This window comes from Thalia democratica, unplaced genomic scaffold (genome assembly GCF_965202585.1).
Source record: "Thalia democratica unplaced genomic scaffold, ktThaDemo2.hap1.1 HAP1_SCAFFOLD_1389, whole genome shotgun sequence".
In the NCBI taxonomy this organism is placed as follows: domain Eukaryota; kingdom Metazoa; phylum Chordata; class Thaliacea; order Salpida; family Salpidae; genus Thalia; species Thalia democratica.
Genome location: NW_028140257.1, coordinates 227 through 25004, shown reverse-complemented (window position 1 = coordinate 25004; position 24778 = coordinate 227). Strand labels below are relative to the sequence as shown.

At 24.3% G+C, this 24778-nt stretch overlaps 1 protein-coding gene across 1 annotated transcript; it reads left to right on the top strand.

Moving 5' to 3' along the window:
• The first annotated feature begins 13686 nt into the window (after positions 1-13686).
• Positions 13687-23207, top strand: LOC145848403 (pantothenate kinase 3-like). The gene is made up of 6 exons (XM_082953893.1): positions 13687-13955; positions 15753-15972; positions 17723-17926; positions 20601-20784; positions 21425-21548; positions 22909-23207. The coding sequence occupies exons 1-6, from the start codon at positions 13707-13709 to the stop codon at positions 23086-23088; spliced, it is 1161 nt and encodes a 386-aa protein (XP_082810019.1). The 5' UTR covers positions 13687-13706; the 3' UTR covers positions 23089-23207.
• Positions 23208-24778: the final 1571 nt, after the last annotated feature.

Sequence of the window (24778 nt, the reverse complement as noted above, 5' to 3'; positions counted from 1 at the left end):
GTTTAATAAATTCTAACTGATACAAAAGTTGTAAAATGTACTATAACTTTGGAGAGAAATAGAAAAGTATATAGTTTTGCTGCACCGTTTGAAAAAAAAGGAATATTTGTATGCTTAATACGCGTAAAAATTGCTAAAGTCTAGTTTACAAAAACTTGTAGCTTTCCTTGTTGAAAACACGAAAAACTTGTATGCGGAAAGATAAATAATACTTATCAAATTTATTTTATGTACTTTTAATTTAACTAAATTATCGAACATAGTTTACTTTTTTAGCATATAAGTGAAAGCCACACTTTTTAAGCAACTTGTCTGAATAAAAATTCAAAGTTTAAAAAACAATGTTACGGATAAGCGTATTAAATTAAAGCTGGAAATATCAAACTATTGTAAAGTACAATAAAATAATGGTAGTAATAAAAATTTAACACAGTTGAGTTTATCTATAATAAAATAAGTTTGTAGTTAAAAAAAATTTGGAAGTGGTTATTCTGAACGAACTTGAAGGTTTAGAGCTGTTTTTAGTTCGTAATTCCAAAAATGATCAACTTTTGTTTTTATAAAATATGTTTAATAACTTTTCATATTTGTTCAAAACTACAACATATTTGTTTATTAACTAATAAATTTTGTTCTTAAAAATAATAATTTACTGGTTGTTTATATCATCGACCATACCACCTCTTCTTTTATTTCAAAGATATTTATTTAAAGTCTACCTCCGAAGAAAATAAAAATTGTAAATACTTTTTAAATTTAAGAATTCTTATACTCATCATTATTAAACTCAATGTTTATTGATTTGAAAATAGAAATCAAGTACTTTTTCATGATTAAACAGTTAAATGAGTTAACTTTTTATATTTTAGCTGTTACCTTAAATTTTTTTTAGCAAAATTAAACCTAATCAAGTATTAAATCAAAATAAAATTTAAGCCGCGCACACGAGTAGTTCAAAACATTTTCCTAATACAACCTTTTTCCTGTACATTACAAAAATTTTAATAGCAATTACTAAAACTTTTTCAAAATGCACAAACTCTTAAACCAGTAACAAAAGTAAAACCAGCGTATTTTCAAACTTAGCTTACTGCACAAAAATCTTCATTATTACTACGTCACGATTCTTATAAAAATTTCAAATTCCAAATTTCTGCAAAACATCTTTAATACTGTTGTTTATTGAACGACAAAAATAAAATCGCTCAAAATATTCGGTCTTGGGACCTGGTGCACGAAAAACCTTTCGGTAATAAACTTTAGCTTTACTGAGGAATATATGAGATAGAAATATCTCTTATACGAAACAGCTGTATAAAACAGTTGTTTATTACATAATTAAATAAACAAAAAAAAAGTATTTGTTTTACAAAATAAACTATACTTGTCTGTTTTAATTTTGTTCTAACAAAAGAAAATGAACTAATAGAAAGACACACTTAAATCTATACTGTTCTACTTTACTATAGGTACATATATTTCCACTGGACTAAACTATAAATTGTGACAACTTAATAGTTTTTAGTATTGAATAAAATTAACACTATTTTTAAAATAACTTTGTGAAAGTTTTTCAGACGTAAATAATGTTGCTTTTTTAATTGAACATACTGATTGTTTAGTTACATGGTCTTAAATTATTTATATTTAATTAATAGTTAATTTTTACTTATTTCTATGAAACTACTTTTTAAAGGATAACTTTTAAAATATACTTTACAGCTTACTTTAAATATATAAAATTTAATAAATACAAACGTTTCCGTGGTACAAAGTTTATACTAACTTACTCATTGTAATCAATAACGTTAAAAATTTTAATTTGCAGTTCTATTAAGTATTAACCAATATTATTTAAGTTAGTACTTAAAAAGCATTTTTTTTGTTTGTTTTCCTGTTCCATTACATTTGATTTTACAACTTCATAAAAATAATTAGTAGTTTTTAAACAAAAAATGTTAGCTTGTATATTGTAATTTGTTTTTATGCTACAAAATTTAGAGAAATAGATTTACACAATAAGATATAAAATACACACAAATTCAATACAACTAAAAATATTTTGAGCAATTCTCATCAGTAGAGTACAAAGCTAACAAGGGATAACATTTTACAAACTTATATAACAACCAATTAATCATAAAGTAATCAAAAGAGTAATAAAAGACAAAAGCAATTATATAAGTAACAAATAAAATCATTTAAGTTTACTTACATTATAATTAACTTACAGTAAAACTATACATTAATATAATGACAATAACACGCCTTATAAAGTATCACGAAAATAAAGAAACAGTACAATACAATTCAAATATTTTTGCTTACACAAAACAGGTTTCTTTAAAAAAATACAAATAGCTTCAAGTTTAATCCAATCGAAAATATTACTACAAGTTTTAATAATTTTGAATCTATTTAGATTCTAACTGTTTGCACATGTTGAGTTGATTACCAAGTGTTCTGCAATGGATGAACGTTTAGATGCATTTATCCTTATTTTCTGAAAAGCAAAATTTCTATACACTCTTTTGGACATACTCTGTTATCCTTTAAATTATATGTCTTGTTGTCAATCCAATATAGCTTGCTTTACAACAGCAGCTAAATTGGTAAATTACCATAATTTTATCTTAGTCGAATATAGAATCTTTACCACCTAGTGTTACTAGTGGTATTGTCGTAAAGACGATCTTTGAGTTTGCTACATAATAAGTATTTATTATAAAATTTCTAGTTTTTTTCTAACATTTTAAAACTTAATTTAATGAATGGCAGTTTTAAAGTAACTACACATTTTTCAGATCCTAATGTCTTTCTTTTATCCAAGTTTTCTAATGTATATGAATTGTTTTCTTAAATAACTCTTGTGGATACCCGTTTTTGTTTAATAGTATCTTGATCTGTTTGATTTCACTTAGTAGCAACTCTGGGAAACAAATTTTATATGCACGATGACACAGAGTTCTGACTAGATTCACTTTTCTCTTTAAACTACAGTTGAATTGAAAATTCAAATAACAACCTGTAAAGGTTTTCTTTCTATAAACCGATGTTAAAAATCTGTTTTCTTCTCGTTTAACATTTAAATCTTAAAAATTGTTTTCTTTTCTATTGTGAAGCAGATAGAGTTATGAGCAATGTTCAATATACTTAAAAATTCATCCATAATTTTCTCGCTTCTGACCAACACAAAACAATCATCAACATACCTGAGGTACAATAATTAATTTTTGAAGGCAGGAATAATTTTGACACTATATAACCCATAATATAAAGGACACTATATAAAGGACATTATATAACCCATAAATATGTTAGCCAATGTTGGTTTCAAGGGGGATCCCATGGCTATCCCATCTAGTTTGGAATAAATTAAAGAATTAAAAGTAAACTTAAGGCCAGAAACTGCAAGTTTCAAATTTTTTTTCAAAATCCAATCTTTTATTATAGACTTACTTATCTTATACAATGTATCAATACAAATTTCAATGACTTCTTCCTAAGGTAGATTAGTGAAAAGACTTTTAACGCCAAACGACGAAATAAACTTATAATTTGCTTCCATATTTCACATTTTGTCAGCGAACGTAAAGGAACCTTTTAAACAATATGCTGAAAAGTGTTTCAACATTGGTTTGATACTCAAGTTTAAAAACTTCACCAATTTATGCTGAGGTGAGTTTACCATAGATAAAAGTGGCCTTAAAGAAATATTATCCTTATGAATTTTTGGTAACCCATACAAACTCGAGGTAACTGACCCAACTAGTTTCACCAAATTGAATATATATTCACTAGTTTTATTCTTGAAGATTACTGTTTGAGAAACTTAATAACTTCACTTTTAACTTTATCAATATTGTCGAATTCTTTTGCCGAGCCTAACAGTTTAAATTTTGATGATTCACCAATAAAAACATCATTTTTTTCCAAATAGTTAGATTGTTCATTAAACACACCCAATTTCCTTGTCCGGTTTAGAAATTATCAAATTATTGTCGTTTTTCAACTCTTTAACTATATTTCTTATTTCAGAGAAATCCAACAAACTACTTATTTCAGGTTTTAATTTACTTTAATTATATGCCAATAATGACAAATTAACTTTTGTAGCAGTTTCTTCATCAGTAGATCTAGGTTTCAACATACATAGTTGTTTGTAAAAACACTCAAATCAAAAAAAACTCAATTATTTATCCAAATGTTTTGGAGGGAGAGAAAAATTAGTGCCAAAACAAAATGCAAAGCTCTCTTGTGCCATCAATTGTCCTTCAGATTAATCAAAAACATTATATCTAGCTAAAGTTCAAAACTTAAGCAATATAAAATTGTTCAATTTCTTACTATTGTCCTTCTAATTTTACTCTTTTGTTTAGTTACAACTTCCTTCACATAAATAATAAGTTTGTCAGAATTTTCTGGAAACAAAACTGTATTTAACTTTCTTGAGTAATTTAAAGTTGCAGATTCAAGATGTTTACAGTTTCTTTCAATTTTTAGAATTTCAGTTTACAAAAATATTTTTTCTACTTTACTGGACAGCTTTAATTTGGAGTTATTTATTCTAAACAATAATTATTTTAGAATGACCATTTTAATAGTACACTGTTCTAAGAACTCTACGAGCAATTTTTTCGTAATACCTTGACACTGTGTGAATACCAGCTAATTAAAAAGCTTATAACATTTTTGTTATACCTTTTTTCACTTTTATTATTTCTTTTTTCAAGTGTTGGAAAATAACCGACCTGTAATTGTACAACAAGATATACAAGACACAAAAATTCAATACAACTAAATATAGTTTAAGCAATTCTCATTCGTGATTACATAGCTAACAAGAGATAACATTTTACAAAACTATATAGTAATCAAGTAATCATAAAGTAATCAAAAGAGTTATAAAAGACTCTAAAAGTAATTAAAAGAGCAATAAAATAAATAATTTAGATTTTTTATCGATAAAAATAATTGATACCCTTTACACTTAAAAATTTTAATTAATCAAAAAAAATGCAGTACCTAAATTTAGCGACAAAAAACTGTCAATTATCACATGAATCGAGAAAACTAAAATCATGACACATTATATATTTTATTAATTGAAAATTTATTTAAAAAGATAAATGGTAAATCATAACAAAAATTATTATTTATTATTGTTAATAAAACAACATATGTGTTAAATATAATAAAAACAAATTTACACATATTTTAAATGAAAAAGTTTTAATTATAATGATATTAATTTATATTTAATGAAAAAATAAAAAACTAAACATGCTTTACAAGTAAAAAATAAAAGCCAGAACATTTCAACTTATGCTAACTATTTATAAGAGATGATTTCCACAAAATTAAATTAGTTAAAAAGGTAGCAACTATTTAAAATTTTTACTTAAAATTTAAAGTAGTTATGACAAAGCCTCAGAAAGTCTTAATAAAAAAATATAAAATTAAATCAGATCATATAAACTAGAAACAAAACGCAGCTTAAAACAACGACTAAAAAATATATAAGAATGTCCTAGCTTTTTTTTTTCTTTTTAGTATTAAAAATTGTTCTAGTAAATAATTTTAGTGTGTTTCTTTTGCTGTTTGTTCACGTGATTTAAACTGTTATACTAAGATTAATTTTATAGGTAAAGGTATATATTTGCAATCATAAACAACTTAAAGTAAGTAAATTGGCCTAAGTTATCGTTCTAAGCAAAAATTTGTACTGTTTTATTGTTATTGTACAGATTTACATTTTTTTTTTATTTTTAATCATAAGTTATTCTGAGTAAAATATCTCATTGTTTTTTGTTTCTCTTTTAATGTTATGCTTATTTTAAATTTTCGTATATATTTCATTTTTGTAAAACTACAAGTTATTAGTGTTATATTACTTTTTATTTATTACTTGGTTTAATAATACAAAATAGATAAAGTGAATAGAAGAAGTGTAGCTCAATGACCGTAAAGTCTTTATATACACCAGGTCCTTTAATCATTTTTTAAGGCTTTGATTTTTTGATCGTGTTTAATAAACTAAAAATGATTTTTGTAAAAAAATGTCCCAACGTAATGATTTTAAAGTACCTTTGGGAGTAATAAATTACCATGTGTTGGTTTTAGATGGTAGTACTAGTAACTTACTTTAAAAATATATGGATGGAGAGAAGACTCGATTTCGAAAAAAAAAATCTGTCAGAGATTTCAAAGCATCAACATGCCCAATTAGTTACTAATTAGAAGCGAAAAACTGGGAAACAACGCTACTTCATTGCAAAGCATTTACTTTTCGGAATAAACGAGACAATATTAGGACAAAATAAACCTTTTTTGACAACAGGACAAAATGCATACCTTTAGAGTGTTCTAAGTCTTTGTTTATTAAAAATCTAAAGCCAAAGTTGTTTAAAAACTATTCAAGTACAACTCATGACAGTATAATTTAATGCAGTTTTAGTATACTGATTACTGACTGAAAAGTATATTTATATTGTAATTTAGATGTTACTCTATTTTGATTTATTTACCTCTTTTAGTTGTTCTCTTAATAATTTTTCTTCTTTTAGTGTTAAAAATAACTTAAACTTTTTTTAACCTTAAACAACAAAGCCAAAGTCTTAATATTTTACTTAAAAATGTTAATTACACTAAATGTAATATAAGTTAGCCAAAAAATCCATTTAAACTACACCTAAATTCAAAATATTATATTAAACAACTTAATACTTTATAACTTTAAAACTTAATTTTTGTTACAAACATTAATAGTTGAAAAGAATTTGTCGAGAATTGTTTTTTTTCTTACTACTAAATTAAATTGATAAACATACTTTAAAAATTATAACAAAAATGTGTGATCTTTTTAAAGTTTTTATTTTAATCATTGTAATTCTATAATTAGTGTTAATAGTGTCTGTAAAACCGCATACATTTCCATATAAAAACTTTTTTTTTTTTTTAAGAATTTTGAAATAGTGTTAGTTTTTAATTACAGGACGTATTAACGACATTATCTAAGCTTTGTACTTGGTTTTAAACTTTTCTATTGAGATTTCTAAACATATACTAATGACCTAAATAAGGATAAAGACAAGTTAATAAGATATATATAAATTTTACAAAAAAATAAAATTAATTCGACATTGTACTATAAACTGTTTTAAGATTAGAAAAAGTCCCCAAACTTTTAGTTCTTCAACTTATTTTTTCGTTCTCTTCCTAATTTAGGTTAGTGTTTTGCCTCACCTTGAACTTTCACCGAAAACATTTAAAGAAAACCAATTTAGTCACATAAAACTAAATGCTAATACACATACTACAGAGAGAATGTGGTTGAGAATTTAAAACATACTCACAAAAATTTCCATAGAAATGTAATGGTTTTGAACAAATTTTGTTCTAAAAAAGTTATTTTTAATACTAATTAAAATGAAACTTATACTATAATTTAAAAAGCATCTATCTTGTGTTGCCTTATGGGGTAGGGGTCCTAATTACTGCTTTGAAAATTCTCTGAATTAAAGGTTTAGAGATTAAAACCTAGTGGTCAACATGTATACAAAAAAGTATTAATCAGGGTTTCTAACAAGCCTGGAATTTGACAATTTAAGCTACAAAAATCCAGAATTGAGAAATTTAGAAAAAACCTAGAATTTTGAATAGTCAAAAATGTCTGTCATATAGATATTTTTTTGTTAATATTAATTTTTTTAAATAAGTAAACACATTTGAAGTAGCTTTGCACTATCTTTTCAATGTTTTATACTATTTAAGTAAATTTTTGTACGTTAAAGTTTATTTTGTACTAAAAACAGAACCAAAAACTTACTTTTGAAAACCTGGAAGAAACTTAGAAAAATCTGGAAGGAATTTCTCAAAAACTTTTGGCAACCCTAATTAATACATTACTAAATATAACAGTTAACAATAGCTTAAACATACAAGACAATGTTAATTTTGATGTAGAAATTTAAAACAATTAGATTAGCTTCTAGTAGAAGAAACTTAAAATATATGTATTTTCTCTCATCTTGTTATACAAATTTTGGAACAACATTAGTTTATCATTGTAACTGATATTATAATATGCAAAATAGCTGTATAAAAAGTATTGTCTTGGCAAGACGTTAAAAGGTATCCGTGGTGTACAACTCAATAACCAAAAGATTTTTTTTACACCAGGTCCTTGGACCAAACTTTTTTAGTGCTATTTTGTTGTTCAATTACTTATTAGTTAATGAATATAATAATGAAATTAGTAATCATAATAACTCAACACTAAAAAATGTTTTTCTTTTGGTAGAAAGACATTAGTGTTACTTTTCTTTCTACAACAATAAATGATTATTATAATTTACTGAAAAGTATTATTGTACCTAGTTAATGAAAATATTTTATTTTATTCTTTTTTTTTTTTAATTTCATGCAATATACTAAGTTCAAGCAGATTACTTAACAATAATTGGAGTGTTATTTTCTTCTGATGTAGCATTTTTTTTAACTTTTAACTCTTGGGCGTTATTAGTTTGAAATTTTTACTTAAATCTTACAATATTTTCATTTCACCAATTATAAAGTTTTGTTGTATATTGTAAATTTTTATATATAGTTTACTATTGTAAGTTGTAAGTAAACTGAGAGATATTCTAACTTACTTACCTAATTATTTTTATATTATATTTTATAGTTGATAAATTACATTTTATATCTACCATGGTTAAGATAAAAATAAAATAAAATAATTAAAGGTAGCTGTCATTTGAATTAAAGATTGCCATTGTTTCATTATTTGAAGTTTTTTTAATTAAAGAAAAATTAAAGAAAGTAAAAGTCTAACTAAAGTGTAACTTTAACTATTTTCTTGACCTTGGTAATGTTAAAATTTATAAAAGTCCACTATCAATATAAAAACTATATACTAACAATGCTTTAACATATGTTAATTGATGGAGTATGGGTCATTATTATAGCTTTTAAAACTGTGTTGCAAATGGCCAAACATGTTCAAAAAGTATATATAATCAGTTAATTGTGTTGGGGTAGACTTAAATAAAAATAGTTAAACGAGTGTACATGTTACTAGACTTAATAGTTTAAAATATTAAAGAAGCTGAAATATATAACTGGAATAAAATGCAAAATTGAATTGATTTTTTTTGTAATTATTTTAATAACTTTTTTCAAAATTCAGGCTAACTAAGTCTACTTTAAATATATAATTTTTTAATTAGTATTTATATGTGGTAATATTTATTTGATTATATAAAAAAACAATATTACGACCGTTTCGTATATGAGATATATAACCTCATATACTCATCAGTAAGCTCAAGTTTATTTACAATGTTAAACATAAATTTAGAATTTGATAATTTTATAATTATTATGATGTAGCAAAAATTAAGTTTATTGTACAGTAAGCTGAGTTTGAAAAAATATGCTGATCTTGTTGATTTAAGAATTTATGCATTTAAAAAACTTTGGAAAAGGTTGTATTAGAAAAACTTTTTAAAATGTATTATAGAAATGTTTTAAGCTATTCGTGTTCCCGGCTTAATTTTACTTTGATTTAATATTTAGTTAGTTTAAATCTTGCTAAAAAAATATTTTTGGTAATGGATGTATACATTTTGTCTTTCCCTTTTCTTGTTTAGTGTTACGTTCAAACAATATTAACAAAAGACATACAACAGAACTGGCAAACTACATACGGAATTTAAAAGATAACAATACAGTCTACAAAATTAAATGGGAAATATTAAACAGGACAAAATCAAATTGCAATACTAAAATCGGCTGCAAACTTTGCAACTTAGAAAAATTGAAATTGATAAATTAGACAAGAACATAATACTAAACAAGAAAAGGGAAAGATAAAATATATGCATTCATTACCAATAATACTTTTTTAGCAAAATTAAAACTAACTAAATATAACAAGTTAAATTAAGCCGGTAACAGGAGTAGTTTAAAACATTTTTCTAATACAGTTCAAAACGTTTTTCTAATACAGCCTTTTCCAAACTTTTCAAAATGCATAAATTCTTAAATTAACAAGATCAGCATATTTTTTCAAACTCAGCTTACTGTACAATAAACTTTATTATTGCTACATCATAATAATTATAAAATTTTCAAATTCTAAATTTATGTTTAACATTGTAAATAAACTTTAGCTTACTGATGAGTATATGAGGTTATATATCTCATATACGAAACGGTCATATAAACTATTGTTTTTTATTAAATCAAATAAATAAATATATATATGTGTTTATAATAAAAAAAACAACTTGTTTTTGTATTGTTTACTAAAGTTTCAACGTTTATCACCTTTCATCAGAACATTATATAGTCATGTATAATATATAGTCAATTTTAAAATAAAAGTACAATTTTATTTTAAGTTGAACTAGATGATTAAAGCGTTTAGCTTTATGAACATATGTACTAGTATTTTTAAAATCATCGTACTTTTCCAATAAATTATTTAAAAGCCCTTCAAGTGGGCTCTGTAGAAGGTGTTCAAATTTAAATAATCACCTTGTTTTATATATATATATATAGTAAAATATAGTCATATATATATATAGGTAAATTTATAATTAGCAATGATAAATAATCAAAGAATTTATTTTTAACTGATGATAATTTTTTAGTGAAACATCAGTTTGAAAATAAAGTCTTAAAATATTTAAAGTTAAATGTTCTCTATATCAATAACTTAAGATCTTTAATAATTATCTTTTAAAACTAAAATTTTATATTGATAAATAATAATAAGTTTTTTAAATATTTTTAATTATTAGGATAAAATCCAATAATGAACTATTTACAACAATGTCAAACTAACACTAAAACTTAAAAACACAAAAGTTTATTTAAGTACTTTTTTTATTATGGTTTTACGTTTTGTATTAGTTTGACTTTGTGGTAAATACTTAATTATTGGATTTTATCCTAATACTTAAAAAGCTTATTATTATTTGTCATTGCTGATTACTACTTATTATAAATCTACCTGTATATATAGAGTGTTTTAAATCATTGTTTATTTATTTGTACCTGAAGCTTTTGAGCAGTAAAATTTAGTGGTACTAAATAATTATAGCTGAACACCTGTGTTGTTAATGTTTCAATCATTATCTGTGTTTTAGCACTATAAATTTTTGTCCAGTCAGAGACTTTTATTGTCTATATGATATAACAAAATAAACATAATTAAGATATATTTTATTCAATTATATTTAATTTAATATTATAACTTAAACAAAAATATGTAAAATTTTCAATATAAAATAATTTTTGAAGGTAGCATAAAATATTTTTTTAGTAAAAAAAGTATTTTATATCTATAAAATCTATAATAAAAAAGTTATAATATCAAATGATAGAAAAATATCAAAAGTCTGTGAAAAAAATGATGGGAAAGTAGCTTTGCTAATGAATTACTAACTTTTAAAGTCTGTGCACAGTAGTCTAAAGAAAAAGTCATGTACCTTTTATTAGGGATGGGCAACAATTTTAGTTTTCAGGCCAGATGTTTCTATTTGGCTGAAGCATTTAAATTATTTTTATTCACAAATCTTACTCAACTATCCAATCCATTTTGAGGAAATTCTAACTCTATGTGACCTTTTTTTGCTATATCTAGTATAATTTCCCAATCTCCTGTAATTTGTACCTAAAATCTTTACTTGCTCTTTGTTTAAAATCCGAGAATTAATAATGTCTGTTTTAATTTTTCTTAGTGGGTTAAGTTTACATGTTTGGAGCCAAAGTTTTACATTTTATGGGCAGGTTTCTACCCAATCATTAGATTATAAGTAAATACATTTATGATACACAACTTACTTAGAAGCACAGGTTGAAGCCTGAGACATAAATTTTACTTAGCTCATTTTTTTTGTAAGTGGCAAATTACATAAATAGACAGCACCAAAAAAAGCCTTCTAGCTATTAGCCTATTAGACCAAAACGCTTTTGAAAGTTTTGCTCTATATTGTTATTTTATAAGTTAAACAAGATAACAAGGAGGCTCTTTTTTTAAATAGCTTTATTTTGTAGAATTTTATCCTAGCTATAAGTTTTTTTTTACAGTTATTTTAAAATAAGCTTATTTTTTTAAATATGAACAACCAAAGTTTGTAATTTCATTGGTTTCTTATATTATTTAGACGCAAACTAAAAGAGCAAAAAAAAAGACTACTTATTTTAAATTTATCTTCTAGAAGATGTATCAAATATATTTCTTGAAAAGTAAAGAGTTGCAACTTCCTTGTGTACAAAAGCATTTTATTTGGTTTAATGTTGAATTGAACAAGATGGCTTAAAATTGACCTGTTGAGGTCATAGGGGCGTAAACACCTTTTTATACAGTTTAGTATTTTTTTATTAAGTTTTAACTAAGCTACAAGTTGCTTTGTTCAGATTTTAATTTTTGAGGTATAGCTGGTCAAAGTTGGAGACTACAATAGGTTCCTTATGGGAGGCACAAACTAAAACAGGAATAACTATAAATCACTTATTTCCTCCCATGTTTTTTAGATAATTACCTCAAACATTCAGGAAATCTTCCTTGCAGTATTTAGAAAGTCTATGGGAACAAAAATTAAAAAATAATAGTTTAGGACAAAAAAAAACAAAAAATAGTATTTTTAAGAAAATTCTTATTTTGAAATTTTAAGAAATTCTATTCTGACAGTATTTTATAGATATTGCAAGGAACACTTTATAAAAGTTTTAGGTATTTATCTCAAAAAAATGTAGAAGGAGATAGATTTTTAGTGAAATAGTCTTTTTTTGCCTTTTTTAGTTTGTGCCTTTGACCGGCTATATCTCAATAATTAATTTTAGTTTTTTAAAAATTATAAAGCAACTTTGTTATAACTCAACAGAATAAGATCAAATTGTAAATAAAGTGTAATGGAATCAATTAATAAAATGCTCAAAAAGTAATTGAAAAATAAGACAAACAGTAGCTTAAGTCAGTAGCTCTTTAATTTTAAAACTCTTAGCACAATACTTGACCAAAGGAAAAGTTCTTTGCATACCAATGTAAAGTAAAAATCATTCTTATAAAAACACCTTTTGATGGTAACGATACTAAGCTTGATAAAATATTTAAATCCATCAACAACAATAATAAAAATAAATTTAAGTTAGAATATATTAAAAAATATCATACCTTTAACAGAATAAAATAATTTGAAAAATTGCACTGTTTTGTTTTTAGTTTTAGTGGAAACCATGTAATTATTAGTTTACTATTTTATACTGCGCCTACTAATTAATAACTTGAAAACTTATTCAAAGTTTATATACAAAATTAGTATACACAAAAATTTGTTTTCCAACAAAATATTTTTTTTTGAAGTTTAGGAGGGAACCCTGATTTATTAAGTAATCTTAGTGTAAACTAAAACATTTTTGTTATGTTGAATAGTAGTTGAAAAATTTTGTTTAAAAGTAGATTAAACACTATAGTTTAATATTATTATTTAACAGCACTATTTATTTTGGTTATTTTTTTAGAAAAAATCTTAGAAAATCATTTAGAACAGTTATATCATTTTATATAGTATTAAAGTATTTTAATTGATCCATTTTAAAATAATTTTCTTGATTTTTAAAAAAATCAACACATAAAAAGTACATAATTTTTAAACAACTTTTGTTTTAGTTTTAAATAAGTCAAAAGCTAAATTATGAGTAAAAATTTAAACTGCAATGGCAACAATGCAAACCACAATGTCATAAAAGAACAAGCTCCTTTTCCCTGGTTTGGCATGGATGTTGGAGGCACACTTGTGAAGCTTGTTTATTTTGAGCCCTTAAAAGTAAAGAAGGGAGTAAGAGTGGCTGAAGAGACTGCCGTGAAGAGAATACAAAAATTTCTTTGCAACAATGCAGCTTATGGACAGACAGGTGTGAGAGATGTGCATCTTCAAATTAAAGTTTGTATATTTTTTAAGCGTAAACAATTTTTAGAACTACAGAATAGATATATTTTTATTACTTTTGTTTTATATTATATGAAATTTTCAAATCACAAGCTAATAAGTTGTATATTATAATACGGTAAACTTATTCCTTATGAAAAATAAGTTAGTTAGTTCCTTAAATCTTTTTTTTCAGTATAGTATGTTTATTATTACACAAATTTTTACACTGATGTCTGTAGGAAGTTAAAATAAATTTTAGAAATATAAAACTAAAAACAAGTTATACTGTAACTTTTATTATAACTATTATTATAACATCATAACACATATTTTTAACAAAGTTTGAAAATATTGAGTTTTAGTTTTTCCTTTCCAAGATCTTAAACTAGCTAATCACTACAGATTGCCAGTCCATTAGTCAACAACCTTGTATTAATTTGTAAATTTAAGTTAAGGTTTTATATGTCTTTTTTGAATAAGTGTTTATAATAACAATATTTTTTTAAACAAAATCAGCAAAGCTAAGTAGTATATGACCACTTGTCTTCAGGATTGCCACGCACTCAGTCAGGACAGTTTGAATTTTTTTAATATTTCAGGATAACTTAAGCTAACTTAGGGTATTGTGAAATTTAAAAATACTCAGATTGACTCAGGCTATTTTGGTTTTTATAAAAAACTTTTTGAAAAATTGAAAAATAAATTTAAAATCTTAGTCCATTTTTTCTCTAGATTTTGAATGAGAATTAGTTGTTTCGGTTTCAATATTTTGAATTTATAACCAATTTTATTTAAAAACTTATTACTTATTGATACTTATTGCTATAAAATTTTTATTTTAATTTTTAAAACTTAGTTAATAACGAATTTAGATGAAAATAAGGGTGATTTAAGACAAACTAAGGTCACTCAAAACAGTTTTTGGTCTTTCATGGTAGTATTTTGACTCAATGTGTGGTAATCTACTCTTTTCAAACCTATTTTTTGATTAAAAGATTTTACAAATTATATCATGAACATTATATTATAAAATAAAATACACAATGTAAATAGTAAATTTACTTAATATATAAATGTATATTTTCGCATGCTATTTTTAATATACTATAATCTTTTATTGAATTTTTCAAACCATTCATAATTTATAAGCAGCAAAGTGTTGTAAGTCAGTAACATATTTCTTTACAAAAACACTTGTTTTTGTTTTTCAACTGGCTCTGCTTGTTTATATTTCTAGGACTTAATGCCTTATTGCATCATTTTTAACTTTTTAAACCTAAAATTTTATTAATTTTAATTTAAAATCTGATTGAAATAAATGCATAAAGCAGGGTTGCCACACACAGACTAACTTGTTTTTTGATTTTACTATTTGAAAAACTAAGGCTCACTTAGGTTTTTTGAATTTTTTGCAAAACTTTAGATAGCTTAGATCTTTTCTTTAAATTTCATTATTAATAAATTTTAAATCATTTGTTGTTCTCAAAAATTATGTTTTTCTTCAAGATATCAAGTCTATCAGTTAATAATGTATTTTCTAAGTACTTTTTTTTCAGTTTTTTGATTTTCCAATTTTTTTTCGAATTTTATCTTAAACTGAGGCTAGTTTTTTATCACTCAAGCTTTTTTTTTTGCTATAAAAGTGGCAACCCTGATACAGAATTTAAGTTTTTTTGCTTACATAGACTTCGTTTTATAATTCTTATAAAACAAATAACATATATTTTTTTGAACTTAGTCTAAAAGGAATGTGTTATATTTTTCCTCTTTATGAATTAACAAAATTTTTTAATCTAAATTTTTATGAAGAACATGGAACTTCAAGGATGTGAAGGCAATTTGCACTTTATTCGATTTCCAACAGATCAAATGGCAATTTTCATTAATATGGTTAAAGAAAAAAATTTTGCATCGCTCGTGTCAACATTTCAAGCTACTGGGGGAGGTGCATACAAATTTGAAGAGTTGTTCTTAAAAGAAATTGATGTAAGGTTGAACAAGCTTGATGAAATGGATTGTCTTATTAAAGGTTAAATTTTTATAGCTAAGAATAATTCATATATAATCAGCATAAAGTTATAAGAGACCATTTTAAAAATTATGTTTCTTATTATTTACAAGCTAGTATAAAAAGTTGACTAAATTATTTGACAAATTTAAATACACAATCTTACTATAAATACTCATTTAAATCAATGATGTATTTTCATTTAACAAGTTTAGTTTTTCTATTGGAATTAGATGCATTTTTTTAGATAGTCTAAAATTATTCATTTTATTGGTTTTCGCTGTTACACTATTATTTAGTTTAAAATACAATTGTAGTTATATATTTTATATTAGACTATAGCTGTTTTGTATGTAATTTAAAATACTGTATACAGTTTAAATTATCTTCTGTTTTACATATAGTTTAGTTTTGTTGCTTATACAAAATACTGTACAATTTTGGTTCAGTTCAATATAGTTTTACAAATTAATTTTGTTTAAAATTAACACTCAGCTATATTTTTAAGTTAAGCCTCGATGTTATAATTTTAGAAGTTTTGCAGATTTATAGTTTTATGTTTTTGATTTTGAAAATATTTTAAGGCTATAAAAGGGTAATAAATCTCTGTTTAAACTAGTAATGTTACACGATTAAATATTTTCACTCTATTTATAAATTCATAATACTCAGGTAGTTTATTTTAAAATGGTATACTTGCGAGTTAGCTATATTTGTTAAAACTAAATAATTTTACAACATTTTGTCATTATAAAGTTTCTAATTGTAAAAAAAACAAATTTAGTTTTATAAGTATTTAATAAATATTATCATACTGCGCAAGTAATCAAATATTTTTTTTGTTTTATAGATTTTAAAACTGCCAAATAGTATTAGGAAAACTTTGGTGCTAAGCTTAAAAATGTTAAATTTAGTTATAAAAAAAAAGGTTCAAATTATATAACTTTAGTTTTTATGACATATAAGTATATTTTTTCAAGAAAAAACGATTCGTCATACCATGTAAACATATATATTTTAGAATTTTAGTCATGTTTGTTTTTTGTTTTTACAAAATTCACTCAATTACACCAACATAACCTTTTGTGCAAATATTTACAAAACTGTTTACTTTACTTTGTTAGACCAAACAAATGATTTAATTCTATAAAAGGTATATCATACATGTATTTTTTATTTTATGTTTAGTTTTGGCTGTAGATGATTTTAATATGAAATACATAATATAATTTTATAACTATATCGTACAAAATCTTAATAAGTGTTCCCTTATTTTTGTGTGAAATAAGTATAACAAATAAAGTTTTATATAGAAAACCAACGAACTAAAAAAATACTATTTTCACATTAAAAAATTGGATTAACATAACAGTAGATTACTAATTTATTATTTAAATCTTTAATTTATGCTACAATTAGTGTAAATTTATAAACAGCAGATATTCACTGTGTATTAACATAAGCTTGGAAACTAAATATTTTAGTTAAATTTAAAGATATTATAGATGACGAAAATAAAATTAATATGTATTATTCGCTTTACTTAGTTGTTATAAACTCTTACTTGTATATTAAAAATTTACTTTTTTTTTCTGTAATATTATTTTTGTCCAATTTTTTTTGTATACTGCCTTTGTTTTCGTTGTTGCACAAATCCCGTGAGAACGCCACATATAATAGGTTTCGACTGCAAGTTATTGTTTTAATTTAATAAAAATTGCACAATGATGCTTAAAAATTTTGTTTAAAGGTAGTAATTTTTACGTTACAGGAATTCACTACATCGACCACAACTGTGATGTGAACGGCCTGGGGTCTGAATGCTTCACCATATCCAACACGGAAGACACAAATGATCCGATCAGCAAAGAGCCGTTCGATTTTACAAACCCTTATCCCTACCTTGTTGCAAACATCGGTTCGGGTGTCAGCTTCCTCGTTGTGAGGTCTCCTGACGACTACTCGCGTGTATCTGGTCAGTTTTTTTTAACTTGTTGTTTCATTGTACAGGTTCAAAAGCACCTTCACTACTATTTTTTATATGATGTAATCATAATGAGTTTGATTTAATTTTTAACAACTTTGTATGTTTTTGATCCATTAAAGATATTTAATTTTTTTTATTAAAATTAACTTTGTTTTTATTTTCAGTTTTTAACTATAAAGTCACAGTTAATTTATTTAACAAATTCAAAAGTTTTATTTTTGTTTAGTGTTAATAATTTCAAACAAAAGTTGACTATTTTCCGAAAGACTTTTTTCAAAGAAGAAGACAAATAAGAATTGACTATTTTTAATGGGGTATCTAAAATTTTTACCTTTTAGTTCAATAGGGCAAAGTAAATAATATAGAATTCAATTTTCAAAAAAATTAAGCCTACGATGTTTTATTTTATATAAAAACTATCAAAGTTCAGTTCGCGATTTTTTTTATTTCATGTAACATTTGTTTATGGTGTAATCTTTGTTGTACAATGCTATTTGCGATACAATAAACTTCTGGTCTTATTCTAAAGTAATAGTTGTTTGAAAAATTATTAGACCGTAACTTTTTGTTGAGTTTATTTTTTTTAAGATATATATAAATACAAAGTTTTCTTACAAATATATTTTTTATAACAGAAAAAAATTACTTTAAAAATTACGATTTTAAATTTTAGTTTAATGATACAAATTAAATAGTTCTTTATTAAACAAACTATTATGATTTTGGTCATATCATCGCTTTTAACCTTTAGATTTTTGTATCTTCAAGTCAAAATAGAAAAATATAAATAGTCCAATTCGCGTTACTTTTTTCATTTTAAAGATATTTCTATTATATATTTTTTTGTTTTAGAAATTTTCCAATTAAGAAAAAACATCACTTTTATTAGTTATTATAACTAATTACAATAAAAAGCAGCAGTTTCCTGTTTTAAATAAATCCCATACAAATATTTGTTTATATAACTTTATTTAATTAGTTATTTATTGGTCTTTAAATAGTCATACTTTTTTACTCTCTTATCAAAAGTGAATTAAATGTAGTTGAAGTACATGAATTTTTACCTAATAGTGCTTTATACCCAAGGACAAAAAGTTAGCTTGTAAATTAAATCCATATTGATTTTAGTTCAGGTAGAATTGATTTATTTTCTTTCTTAGGTTGCATGTATTATTAAAAAGATCAAACTACTTAAGCTTTGTATTTTTGCGTTTAGTTTTCGCAAACTATTAATAAACTTAATACTTTTTAGTATGTTTTTTTTAAGCTTTTAAAACAAAAGTATTCTTTATTAATGTTTTTTTTTATATTAGAATATGAATTAAAAGACTGTAATGAATCAAGTTAATATAAGATACGAAAGTCTAAAAGTTTGACAATACTCTTTTTTAATATTTCAAGTTTTATACAGTTTTAAATTTGCTATGATACACTTAATATATTACAAGCTTTTACATATTTTTAATTAAAATACACTAAATACTATAATTTAGAAGTTGGCTTGTTGTTAAGAAATATTTGAAATATGTTAAGAAAACATTAATTTCAGTAGACTTGTGAGCTTTTATTTCTGATCTGTCAGAAAACTCCAAACTATTCAGTTATTAGAAATATATAAACTATTAGTTTTTTTTAGGTTGTAAAACTTAATTGTAGAGGTATATTACAATATTTTTAACACACATGAAAGTAAAGTTACAAAGCTCATAAGCATCTTTCTTTTTTTTTAACAACAACCTTTTTTTGAAATAAATAATGTAACATTGGTTGTGTTTTTAATTGGTAGTACAATCATAAGAATAGTGTACATATTTGCTTATTTTATAGTAAAACTCATTTAAAATGGTGCTTTTACAACTACACGATCTATCTGCACGTATTTTTATGCAAATTCGTGATTAAAACTTTAATTATTAGTTCACAATTTTTTAAAAGTTTTTATTTTTAATATAATATTTATATTTAACTTTAATTGTTTCCTCGTTCTGGTATTTGTAATATATCAATCAAAAAATATGACTAACAAAGTAACTAAACTGTTTAAGACTTTCTCACAAAATCATTAATTATCAAATATGTATCAAATCATTAAATCAAAACTTCAAATATGTATTTCAATGTTGAATAACGAAGTAACTGCTTCAATACTTTTACTATTTAAATACAATCTAGCATATATTATTTTTTTAGCATTAATTTACTTTATAAGTGCATAAGTTAATGATCTACATTTTGCGTCTAAAAAATTGACTAAAACTCAATATTGCTAGTGTACAGAGCAGAGTTTTCCAAAGTGGGGCTATATATATAAGCAGCAAAGGGGTCAAAGGAGGGGCCGTGAGTAGTAAAAGGGACATGAGTAAAAATTACGCTAGATAATCTGGGGTTGATGATGAAGTGCATAAAAAAGTTCTCGAGTGTATATAATGGTAGTTTTCTGAGAAATATTGTAGGAGGGAGGCCATAGGTTTTTTTATTTATTTAAAAGGTTATTATTTTCCTTAAAGGGGAAAAAACGTTTGGGAAACCCTGGTATATAACTTTTAGTCAATTTTTTGAAACACAAAATTTAATTAATTAACTTACGGAGTTATTAAATAAGTTAGTTCTAAATAGATTAATTAAGTGTGCAGCACATAAAAAGCAACACTTTTACTCACAGGATCCTCCATAGGAGGCGGAAGTTTCTTGGGTCTGTGCTGCTTGCTGACCGGATGTGAAACATTCGACGAAGCCATCAAGTTGGCATCGAAAGGAGACTCCACAAAAGTTGACAAACTGGTTGGTGATATATACGGTAGCGGGTACAACAAATTCGGCCTGGCTTCCGACGTTGTAGCATCGAGGTGATTTTTTTATACCGTATGAGTATTTGTGTGTGTGTCTTATCTACGAATTATATTTCCGCGTATTGAACCTGTCAATGTATTTTGCTGAAAAGACTAACTCGTGCATCAGTGATGTTTAAAATAAATTTTTGAAGAACACAAATTTATTTCAAGTATATTTAATGTTATAGTACATTCAGCGGTTTCTCAAACTATCTAAGTTTCAAAAATTTAAATCGATGTCTTATATAAGTCCTCGTAAAAGCTTTTTTTTATGAAATTATAGTAGTAAATTGTTTACTCATAAGTAAAGTACTAAATAACTAAAACTTGTGAGGATTACAAAGCTGTTTGCAATACGTATAAATCTTATGATTATTAGTTACCCAAATTTTAAGTACTACATTTAAGATTTGAGAAAATCTTTAAAGTAGTTAAGCTATGAAATAAGTTTTTGTGTTGCTTATCAGTGTAAAATGTTACGATAGCTAATCAGTTGTTGTTAGTTTATTGTTGATTAATTTATACAAATTTATAATAATACATAACATAAAATAACAACGTTAACTTTTGATTTAAATTAAGTATCTAAAAATTAGTAATTGAATTAATATAATTTTTTAAATTTACAAAAAGTAACTGATAAAATTTTTTGTAGTTTTGGCAAAATGCATCAGAAAGAAGCAAGAGAGGCAGCAACTGCAGAAGACAAGTCAAGAGCGGTGCTGGTAACAATCACCAACAACATCGCTGGTATTGCTTTGTTGCTGGCCATGAGAGAGGTAAAACTTAATTACTATTTTGTTTCAATTGTGTTTTAATTTAATACTTAAGCTTGTAAGAAATCTGAATTTTAATAAGAAACTATTTACTTAAATTTAGGGCAAAGGAGAGTTAAACATTTTTTATTTACAAAAATTAAAATTGACTCCTATTTGAATGCTCAGAGTGGTGTATACTATAACATACTTTTTATTAAAAAGAATAATAACCAACTTGTGAGTTATAACCAGTTTTGTAAATAGAAATCCGATACATCCGTATGTAATTTAAAAATTTCAAAGCAGACTTTCTCGGAATTTCAAAAAATTCAATAAAACCTTTATTCTCCTTTATTCTTAAAGAAATTCAGATTATAGTTTCCGGAAATGTTCTTTTTAATATTACTAACAACTTATAGAAAGCAGGTTTTGAAAATAAAATTTATGTGATTTTTTTTTATAATTATTTTAAGGAAAATTTAAAAAAATAAATTTCCTAAAAGTTATTTAAGAAATTTAAAAGTTAATGTTCTAAAGTTTTAAACAAATGCTTAAAAAATGAAGGAGACAATTTATTTTTAGTGAAGTAGTCAAGTTTTTTCTTTTTAATTTGCGAGACCGATAAAAAACCTCTTGAACCCTCTAAATTTGATCACTTATATCTCAAAAGTTACTTCGAATTTTAACAAGCGGTAAACATTAACTGGTAGCTTAATTAACTATGTATAAAATAAAAATATTTTATTTTAATAAGATTCTATTAAATTTATGATCTTGTTTGATCTGGTTCAAGCGAGTGAAACATTGTTTTATTGATAATAAATTAAAATTTTGAATTGATGTAAATAATAAGACTTAACTTCAAAATAAGTGTTTTAATCCCCACCCCCTATGCACTTAATTCAAATTCTCTATTAATGTTTGCCGACGGTTACTTTACTTTACTGCTACAATTATAATAAAGACATCGATGTGGATAACCATAAGATGTTCAAACATAGTGGTTATAGTTTCAATAAGTTAACACAAATGCACATTTATTATAGATTACTACTAGAATTTTTACGTAACAGCTTTGTAAACTTCGGAACTTCGGTTTTACACTTATTAGTGGCCGCATAATTTGATACTAATAGAAACAAAATAAACTTTATAAAAGCAAAGTTGTAATCAAATAATCATTTAATAAGCACAACTGTATACTAAAAATAAAGTTAAGAATCACTTTTAAAATTTATTAAAAAGCTCAGTTTTATATGTTTAGCACAAATTATTTTCAAACTAAAAAATACGTTACAGACTGAATCGCGCATCCTTATTAAAAAAATAATCCGTTTATTGGTGTATATGTTGCTTGCAAATTAATATATAAAACATTTAGGGAATGGAAAGAGTTGTATTTTGCGGTAACTTCCTTCGTCAAAACCCACTGTCGATGAGAAAGCTGGCTTATGCAATGGAGTTTTGGAGCAAGGGCAAATCAAAAGCTCTCTTTCTTGAACATGAAGGTTATTTCGGAGCTGTCGGTGCATTATTAGGAAATATCAACAATTCTGCTTGACGAGGCAAACATTTAAACTTTACGTATTCTGGAAGTTTTATTTATTATTCTTACATACTTCTTTGATGAGGTTTTTGGTAGATAATAAGGGATTTTTTGTAACTATTTAATAAACTAAATGATGATAAACAAATTGATGAAAAAGGTTAAGCTTTTTCTACATAGAAAAAATAAAATTGGTTTTCACTTGATGTTTTTCACTAAAAAAATCTTTATTTTTTTTGTAAATTTTCCTTTGGATAGAAAAAATTAAGGAATGCACTGAAGTTAAAATTGGTATATTTAGTTGTGTGTTTCAATTTATAAAGAACTAATATATATTATACATATCACACAGATGAGAAAACTATCTTGTTCCGAGTTTATACAAACTTATACTTTTGAAATCATTTCTTTTAGATATGCATAATTATACAAAAACTTTTAAAAATATTATATCTAAAAGTTTACGTATAAGTTTTATATTTACTTAAAAAAGACTATAAACTTTTTTAATGTCCCGTAATTCTTTTTGTATATTTATATATATACTTTATTGCTATGCTTAATGTTTTTTTCTTCATACATATCTTAAGTATAGTTTCTGATTTAAATCATTTACTTGAGTAAAGTTATTGTTTTAAATTAAATATTTTTCATTTAACGTATTTTACAATGCTTTCATTGATTTTAACATTTTAAAATTAAATATACTGTATTGTTAGTGTATTATAAATTTGTAACATATACAAATTGATTATCTAAAACAGGTATTTTTTTATAATTCAGATTAAGTTGAAATGTTTACTTTTGAAATTCTTAGATATAGGCAAAAAACAATAGAAAACAAAATTTTGAAGCTAGTATTTTATAACTTATTCTTTAAATAATTTAAGAGCAATATTTTATTGTAAAGGTTTTAATATTAACTATAAAATGTTTAATTTTTCTATAAGAAGTTTAATCGTCCCTTTTGATTTACTTATTCTAAGTTTAAAACATTCAAAATTTCTGCAAAGCTGATTTAATTTGTAGCTTTATTAATTATGCAATACTTTATGTTATGTTAGTTAATTTCATAATTGCAAAATGAGATTATTGCTAATTGCAAATTTCTTATCGTATTTTTGTAAAATTTAGGGTACTAAAATATTTATTTTTTCTAATTTTGTGTTTTAAGTTTTTTGATAAGGTACATATTTAGTTTATTTTTAAATTTTGATTTAGTAGACTAATGAAAACCGTAATTGTGTTAGATATTTGATATTTTTGTTTGTTCTTAAACTAATAATTAGTGTGTAGCTTGTTATACGAATCTCTATTTAAAGTTTTACTTTTGTTGTTTTTTGTATTGCAATTTTCAACTTGTATAATTTACTAACCACTTTGTCAAAATATTATTTTTAATTGTTTTAGTGCACTTGAATGATAACAAATTTTTATATAATTTAGCGACCTATATATAGTTTGAAATACAAACGTTTTTACAATGTATATTGATCATAATAAATGTGCAAATGCTGTTAAATACGTTTGTTTAGCTATTTATAACTTTGAATAATTACAGCTAGTGTGAAAATTCTAACCTATGTATGTAAAGTACAAAGTTTTTAGGGTTCAAGTAATTAATCTAAAGTTTTAATAAGTCTATGAAATCAAATTCATTATAATAAAGTCAACATCCAAATTTAAAGATAACTATCGTTGGTGT

What these genes read in the sequence shown, in the direction of transcription:
- LOC145848403 (XM_082953893.1), top strand. Translation starts at nt 13,707, where the DNA reads ATGAGTAAAAATTTAAACTGCAATGGCAACAATGCAAACCACAATGTC. An exon ending in TCCGACGTTGTAGCATCGAG is followed by an intron (nt 20,785 to 21,424) that starts GTGATTTTTTTA and finishes AATTTTTTGTAG; the next exon opens with TTTTGGCAAAATGCATCAGA. An exon ending in TGTTGCTGGCCATGAGAGAG is followed by an intron (nt 21,549 to 22,908) that starts GTAAAACTTAAT and finishes TAAAACATTTAG; the next exon opens with GGAATGGAAAGAGTTGTATT.